This window comes from Pteropus alecto, unplaced genomic scaffold (genome assembly GCF_000325575.1).
Source record: "Pteropus alecto unplaced genomic scaffold, ASM32557v1 scaffold78, whole genome shotgun sequence".
Taxonomy (NCBI): Eukaryota; Metazoa; Chordata; class Mammalia; order Chiroptera; family Pteropodidae; genus Pteropus; species Pteropus alecto.
The window spans coordinates 11,730,140-11,739,109 of NW_006443124.1; the positions used below are offsets into that span (position 1 = coordinate 11,730,140).

The window sequence follows — 8,970 nt, forward strand, 5'->3', positions numbered from 1 at the left end:
TTTTTTTCCCTTAAATATGTGGAAAACCTCAATTTTTTAAGAAAAAGATTAAGTTTAAAACTTTTTTCCAAGTTGAGAAGATGGATAGAATAATATATATATATCCTATTTTAATTGTAACAATTATAACATTACAATAAAAATAGGACATCTGAGAAGTTCTACAAATGATTTTATAGACTGTGAGATGTATTTATGAATTTATTTCAGCCTGAAAAAAATTCTGAAACTAGAGATACAAATTTTCAAACAAAGTTAAGCTCTCGTCATGTAAAAATCAAGGTTCCATCATCTCACCAGAGGTCTATTCTTAAAAGCATTGCAGGTAAAGCCGTTACCAAAGTTCTGCTGCCTCCGCCCCCACAACCTGCATTGGTAAGCACTGGCCTTTTACTAATTCTTTTAAAAGACTATAAAAAGGAAATGTAGTTATTGCGAATATTTAGATATGCACAATTTCTTAATAAACTTAAGGGAAAAAGCAGAGATGATATATATTTACAGCTATATACAGGCAGATGTTTTGTAAATGGACTGACAGTTGGTAATTGTGTCACTTGGGACACAGATATTTAGACAATTAATTCAGGTGGTGTAGTGGAGGGTATAACACCTGAGACAGGAAATCAGGGAGGAAGCAGGGTGAGGCAGAAATAGCCTCAAGTCCTCAGTGCATATCTGACAAAAGCTCTCCCAGTGGGGAAGACGGGGTCAGAGATTGTCCATTACAGGAATCTTTGTTGGGCTCCTGTGCTCAGACATTGGCTGAGGGTTGCTGGAGAAGATGAGGGCTGCAGCCTAAAAGCCAAAGCAGATTCTACCGATGTTGCAGTTAGGGGCTATCAGCTAACTATACTCCTTACAGTTGGAACAGCAGGATCTTTGTTCAGGATCTGAGCAGAGCACTTCCATGGCTACCACAATGATGATAATAATAATAACTATCAATGAGTATCTCCTACTCTCCAGGCACCACAGGTTCTCTTTACATCTATTATTTGTAACCTTTGCACAGTAGTCCCTAGGGGTAGAATAATCCCCTTGTTCAGATGAAGACATTAAAAGATAATATAGCAAATAAATTAGAAAGCTGACATATTCAGTGTACCACATAAATATGCCCATAAAGTTTTTTGATAAAAATTTTCCTAATAAACTGTTCTAGATTATGTTTTGAACAAACAACCAGTTTAAGAGATTTTAAGCTAGAAAGAAAAGAGTGAAAGGAAGAAAATGGAAAGAAAGAAAGAAAAAAGCTAACTTTTCCAGTGCTGTTCAAGTTTTAACTCTGAGTTCGAGTTCCAAACTTGGTAGCATGTGCTAGACACACCAGTTCAAAGAGACTTATCAGAGAGGCATGGTTGTTTCCTGGAATCCAAGAGTTGAAAAGGCAGCCGAATGCAAGAAATAAAGCAGCCTGTCTTCTCTCTTTGACTCTATCACTGTTTCTTTCTGTTCTGCCTCTCTACCTGTTTCTTTGTCACTGCTTTCCCTGGTCTCAAGCTCTGTCTCTCTCTTGTCCCTGTCTCTGTCTTGATCTCTATCTATCCTGTCTCTGATTCTGTTTCTCTGACTGTCAATCTGTCTTTCTGCTCCCAGTCTCTGTTGATCTCTGTCCTCTCCATCTCTCTTCTCCCTCCCTCTCTCCTTTCAATCTTCCTTTTTTCTGCCTCTCTATCTTTTGTCTCCTCATCCTCCCTCTCTCTCCTTTCCCCCTCCCTCCTCTTTTCTTCTTTTCTCTCCCTTCCCTTATCTCTCTCTCTGCCTCTCTTTTTCTTTCAAACGCCTTAGCTCTCTGATCCTGTCTCTTTTTCTTCTCTGTCTCTCACTCTTGATTTGTCCACTTGCCTCTGTCTGCTCCTTTACATCTTCAAGAAAGAGAAAATGAGTCTGTATCCTACTTTGTAACTTCTTTAACTTTGATGCTCCATTAATGAAAGTATTATATACATTTAAATGTATGTATTTTAAGCCAATTATCTTTTCTGCATATGTGTTTTGACAGCTTCAGAAATAATTTATAATTCCTTTCCATAAAAAGTAGAGTATATACTAGGAATTAAGCAAATGCTGTAAGTAAAATACCTTTCTTAGGATAATCAAAGCACCATTTCCTAATTCAAAACTTTAATTTACTTTTCTTCCTAAATTAATAGTGATTTCAACCAAAGTATTCTCATATAGTTGTTATGCCACACAAAGTTCCTTTGGGAGTTTTTTGACCTAGCTCAAGCCAGAAAATTCTTTAGTTACCTGTCTAGTGGTTTAAAATTTAATTAGCAGATTAAAATTTTGTTAATATGACACATTATGATTTAGTCTACTAATTTTAAATTGTGTTTTTATAGTATTAAAGTAATTTATTTCTTTCTGCTATTCAATCCCCTATTTTACAAAACAATGATAGAACACAAATTCCAATAATCATGATAAGAAAAGCAGAGGCCCGTTAACAAGTACACCATCTTCGCAAACAGCTGGTTTAGAGGTAAGTACCTGCACTTGTAGTATCTATTTTCTGGCTCCACTTTCTCCTCATTATTCTGTTTCTGTCACACCAGGGAAATATTGCCCATAGAGGATAATATCTGTATTTTTCTGTTGCATGAACACACTTCCCCTGAAAGTACTATATATACTGCTATGCATAAAAGAAAGGAGAAAAGATGAGAATATTGCAACACCAACCAGGGTTCTTCTCTTTCTTTCTTTCTTTTTTTATTGTGGCAAAATATATGTAACATAAAATTGACCATTTAAACCATTAAGTGTATAGTTCATGTACATTCACACTGTTATGTAACCGTTACCACCATTCATATCCAGAACTGTTTTCATATTGAAATGCTAAAACTCCATATATATTAAATAATAACTCCCCATTCCCCCCTTCCCCAGGCCCTGGCAACTACCATTCTACTTTTTGTCTCTAGGAAATTGACTGCTGTAGGTACTTCATATAAATGGAAACATATAGTATTTGTCCTTTTGTGTCTGGCTCATTTCACTAAACATAATGTCTTCAAGTTTCATCCATGTCTTAGCATGTATCAGAATTTCTTTCCTTTTAAAAGGCTGAATAATACTCCTTTGTATGCATATGCCACATTTTGTTTCTCCGTTCATCTGTCTGTGGACATTTGGATTGCTTCCATATTTTGGCTATTGTAAATAATGCTGTAGTGAACATGATTGTACAGATATCTCTTCATGCCCCTGCTTTCAATTCCTTTGTATATATACTTCAAAGTGAAATTACTGGATCATATGTCATTCTTATTTTAACTTTTTGAGGAACCGCTGTTCTGTTTTCCATAATGCCTGCACTCTTTTCCACTCCCACCAACAATGCACAGGGTTCCAATTTCTCTACGTCCTCACCAAAACTTGTTATTGTCTGTGTTTCTAAAATAATAGCCATCCTCATAGGTGTGAGATGGTATCTCATCATGGTTTTGATTTGTATTTCCCTAATAACTAATGATGTTGAGCATCTTTTCACATGCTTATTGGCCATTTGTTTGTCTTCTTTTGAGAATGTCTATTCAGGTTCTTTGCCCATTTAAAATATCAGATTGTTTATTTTGTTGTTGTTGAGTCATAGGAGTTCTTTATATATTCTGGATATTAACACCTTATCAGACGCATGATTTGCAAATATTTTCTCCCATTCTGTGGGTTACCTTTTCATTCTGTTGATTATGTCCTTTGATTTACAGAAGTTTTTAATTTTTTTGTAGTTCCATTTATCTAATTTTTCTTTTGTTATCTGTGCTTTTGGTATGGTATCTGCAAAATCAAATGTTATGAAGCTTTTTCCCCTCTCTTTTCTTCTAAAAGTTTTATAATTTAGCTCTTACCCAACCTGGCTTCTTAGGTTCAACTTGAGCAACAGGAATACAGTTTGCAAGCAGGGCAGAATCAGGTGTTCCTTTTCAGTGGGAGCAGTACTCCCAGAAGTCCATGCAGCAGCTTACAAAGCAGTCTGGGGACAGCTCAGGTACAAAGAGATGAAATCTAGCATCTTCTGTAATAATACACAGACATAGCTTCCAGGGCCCCTACAAGGGACATGCCTAATTATAAGAGTCAGAGAAATCCAAAGTATGATGCCTTTTATAGTATTTACTTATATATAGTGCATTTACCTGGAGCCCATCTCCAGCACTCCAGATTTGGGGATCTGAACAACTATCACCACCCCACTGGCCGTTTGAGTTGGAGAAGCAAGTGTCCTTTCTCTTTTGGAACTAAAGAGAGTGTAGTCTCTCATTTACCTAGCAAATATTTTTTCAGACTCCTAGTAAGCATGCCACAAAAAGCCAAAGCCTTTTTTCCCCTTTCCCTGGGTTATTTCAACCCTTATCCACCTCAAGGACTTTCTAAGAACAGCTCAGATAAAGTCATGGCCTGCTACTTACAGTGAGGAGGCCCAGAATTCCAAGAGAAGGCTCACACAAGTTTATTCAGTGCAAGGCGGGGAGCCAGTGGGGCACAATGGGCTCTTGCTTGTACCTAGCACCTGGTCCAGGTTCACAAGGTAGTCCTGGATGAGCTTCTTTGGAATCCTGCATGCTGAACTGTGCCAAGTAAATGTCGACGTAAGAAACATCCAAACTTAGAGAGAATTTTTACGAGTTTATTTGAGCCAAACTGATATATGCCAGGGAGCAAGATCTCAAATGCTCCCTGTATCTAGATTCTTTTAGGAGATTAAGGAAGAGTTAAAAGTTTTTCTTGAATCTGCTGGGTCTTGATTGCCTTCAGCTCAAAACAGTCCACATACCAGAGTGACACATTTTGGGGAGACTTATTTTGAACCCCTGCACACCCCACTCCCCATGAAGTGCAGCTGGGATCTATGCTGACCTAGCCTAACTTCAGGTCAGATTGCTCTAGTCAGACCTAGTTGCTGGTCAACATGACAAAGCTGCTTGGAGTCCCAGACTAAAGAGTATGGATCATGCATCTGATTTTAACTACTTTGAATTTCATGTAGAAATATGTGGTAATTTCAGTAACCTGATAGTGATATGGATATACAGTGGAAAGAGTTCTGTTAGAGAAAGAGGTTTTTAAATCTCTGGTGTTCAATTGGTAGGCAAGTTGAAGGCAAGGACAGAGCACTGGGGAAGGCTGACATTTAAGAGAAGAGCAGGGAAAATTATTCCAGGAGGTGTGATTTCTTGGTAGATGAATTTCATTTAGTAGGCACTTGATAAATATTAATTGGATGAATAAATAGGAAAAAAATTGCATGATGATGTAGCTAGTGAAAATAGTTATTTGAAATATTAAATAATAACTTTGAAATATTAAATAATAACTTTAAAGCTAAAGAGTCTTATAATCTTCTTTATAGACTGATTTGTCCCTAGTTAAACATACACCTTTTAAAGGAACATTTTCAAATGTTGGTAATTATATTAATTCAGAAAAAATTGTTCATATGTCAAGATCAGAAGAAAATGCTTCTAATAAGATATTTCAACTTTCCTTTAATTACTTAAAAATAATTGTTTTTGCAATATTGAACTTCTACAAAAGAGTAATATATTCTTTTATAGATTAATCTGTCCTCAGTTCAAAAAGCGTCTTTTGAGGAACTATTTCCAAATGTTAGCAGCTATGTTAATTCAGATGAAATTGTTCCTGTGTCAAGTTTGCAAGAAAATTCTTCAAATGAGGTATTATTTTCAATTTTTCCTTCAATTATGAAAAGAAATGATTACTGTTATATTAGATACTTTGTATATGAGGTACTTTAAAAAATCTGTTAAGGCTAATATTTACATGTGGATTCAGCTATCAGTTATGATTCCTAATAAAGGCTTTTAGGCCCAAATCTTTTGCATCATCAGGACTTGAGGGTATTAAACGAGAGGAAACAGTATCATCCTATTTCGATCCAAAATTCAGTTTTTGTCTGTATCTATAAATTGTGGTCACCAACCCCATTGTGTTATAATGGAAGTACTATGCTCCATTAATAAAGAAGACATAAAGAGCCATGGGGTGGTGGGAGTAGAGAGAATAAATGAACAGAAAAACAGAGAACGGAAAGAGAGAGGGAGAGAGAGAAAGGGCCAGAGAGAAGGGCAGTGAGGCCAAAGATACAGAGAGAAAGACCGTAAGACAGGAAAGAGGCAGAGAGAAAAAGAAACAAAGAGGTAGAACTTTAGGGATGTATAGTGGGTGGTTCAGTATAGCTAGAGCTTTTCAGTGTCACCCAGGAGTGTGGATAGGAATCCAGGTGGGGATGAGACAGCTAGAGATGAGATTATAAAGATAAACAGGGGCCAAAAATGTAATTTATATTAAAGAATTGGGATATTTTTTTTTTCTGAGGGAAGCCTATAAAGGATTCTGAAGAGGAGATGATATCAGATATTCTTGTATAAAGTTTATTCTGGCTCCAGAGGTGGAGAACAGATTGTAAAAGGCTGAGACTAGAATTAGAGGGCTGATCTCCAGAGAGAAAGAGAGGAAGAGGTAGGGAGAAGAGGAGAGGGAAAGGGAAAAAACATGGGGAGTGGGGGGTGTTGGATAAGAGACTTAAGGAAAGTAAAAATAGTTTGAAACAGGAGTTTGAGGGAATGGAAGAACTAAGGAAACACAAGATTATTAGCACATTGTTGAGAGCCCAGTTGAAACTGGAAACTTAATTTTTTGAAAGGAATCTTTATTGGGATATAGTTGACATGTAATAAATGGCACATATTTAAAATGTGCAATTCGATAGTTTTTACATATGCATATGCCTGTGAAATTACCACCATAATCAAAATAATGAAAATACTCACCACCAAAAGAGCCTTGCTAATGTTTTATGATTTCTTCCTTCCTATCCCCACCCTCCTTGCCCAAGCAACTACTGATCTAGTTATTGTCATTATCTAGTTATGTGTACATTTTCTAGAATTTTGGAGTCATTCAGGAGAGAGGGGAAGGAGAGGGAAGGAGAGAGAGGTGGAGAAAAGAGGTGGGGAGAGAGTCTTTTACTTATATCAGCAATATGAGAACTTTCCTTTTGGACTGCTGAGAGCAGGATCTTTCAATCTCTTTCCTGGAGAGTGTCGGCCTTTTTGGACTGGGGGTCTCAGCAACTTATTTTTAGCAGAGCACTTCTCCTTTCAACTGCTGGAAATCCCTCAGAGAGGAAACCATCTGTTATACCCTTTTCCTAGAAAAATCCTTCAGTCTTTTGCTTGAATTAGGGAAGAATAGTTACTAGAAGTAGGAGAGTAGATCTGGAAATCTGTCATTACTTTGTCTTTAAATTAGCCAACCTCTCTAGACCTAAGTTTCCTCATTTTACAAATGGGAATAATCTGCCTTGCTTGGTTAAAACATAAGCAAATGTTTTAAAACCAATTAGTGTTTGGGGTGGAGTAAACATTTCATAAATGCTTTCTATTATTAATATTTATAAAATATGGATATTAAGACTTTGAAATAAGACAACACATAAACATAGTACCTAGAAGAATTATACAGTATCTGCCTTTTCTTTTTTTTCAGGTTTCTTTAAATACATCAGAAATATGTTATATTATTAGAGCATCACCAGGAACTAGACAAGTGAAAAGTAAAGGGGTTATTGTAAAGAAGAAGAAATATTCTCTTCCTAAAGATATTCCTCAAGGTACTGTTGTGGTATGAGTGCAGAGCCTACTTTTTGAAAGATATAAGACATTTTTATTGCAAATTCCTTATGTACACAAGAAATTCAGTTGTATATTGTATTCTGAGAGTTCTTGCACAAAGTGGAAATAGTAAAAGTATAAAAAGTTCAGTCAGATTTTATAACCTGATTAAAATAATTTTTTGGAAGTTAATTACTTCATCTTTTAAAAAATTAGCTAATGTTATTGGTTTAAATGTATTTAGGATACTTCCTCTTAATAATTATTTGAAATTTAGTGTTGTTGAGTTTTATTTTTAGTAGCATTCTTTTTAAAGATATGGAGATATTTTTGCATTCACTTAACATTGGTTGAGTACTTCCTCTGTGAAAGGCACTGAGCTAAGCACCTTCTTATGTCTCATTTATTTTTCACTATGATTTTAATGATAAGTAGGATGTATGTTATTATCCTCATTTATATATTATACTACTTTAGACTCCGATGCTTAAATTAATATACAATTTGTCCAAGATCATATTGTAACCAAGTGGTAGAGAGGTGTTCAATCTTTCAAGGCTTCTAGACTCCAAGTTTAGGTTTTTCTGTACGTCCCTCACTGCATATCAGGCAGAATACTTATTACTTCATGGGTCTTGGGAATCTTTTATATGTAAGCAGGCAATGAAGCAATTGAAATTTAATAGATTACATATAACTTCAATCCAACTAAGCTGTCTACTCTTGATTCTTGTACCCATTTCTTTCACAGAGCCTGCCCTGAGTATTCCCTAAGTCCACAGAGATTTTTTTCTTTTTTCTAAGCTCCTCTTACATTTAATTCAATGCTACTCATTTGACACTTAATAATATACTTTACCTGACATAATTTACAACACTGATTTCTTATATTCTTTAGATTATGAAGTTTTCAAGGACAGAGACCACATAATAGACTTCTTCCTATCTCTATCTCTGATAACATTAGCATAGTGGTAGGGAATAATAGATGCTGTATTAGTTAGGGTTCTATTAAAGAAACAGAACTAGTAGGATGTATATACACACTTCAGAAAATTGAATTATGCAATTGTAGGGTTTTGCTGAAAACAGTAGAGCAGGTGCAAAGCTATTGGTCAGATGATGTTGATGATGCGATCCTCAGGAGGAATTTCTTCCTCTTCAGAGAAACCTCAGGTTTTCTCTTAAGGCTTTTCAGCTGATTGGATGAGGCCTACCCACATTATCCAAGATACTCTCTTAAAGTCAATTATTATAGGTGTTAACCACATCCACAAAATATTTTCACAGCAACACCAAGATTACTATTTAAGATACTTGAGTA

The 8,970-nt window shown here is 35.8% G+C and overlaps 1 protein-coding gene across 1 annotated transcript in view; it reads left to right on the forward strand.

Moving 5' to 3' along the window:
- The window catches only part of MEIKIN (meiotic kinetochore factor), a 48,718-nt gene extending 41,056 nt beyond the window's left edge, over window positions 1-7,662 (forward strand). The window contains exons 10-12 of the mRNA XM_025040605.1: window positions 2,408-2,488; window positions 5,568-5,687; window positions 7,522-7,662. Coding sequence (XP_024896373.1) covers window positions 2,408-2,488; window positions 5,568-5,687; window positions 7,522-7,662 — 342 coding nt within the window. The remainder of the gene's footprint in view (window positions 1-2,407; window positions 2,489-5,567; window positions 5,688-7,521) is intronic.
- Window positions 7,663-8,970: the final 1,308 nt, after the last annotated feature.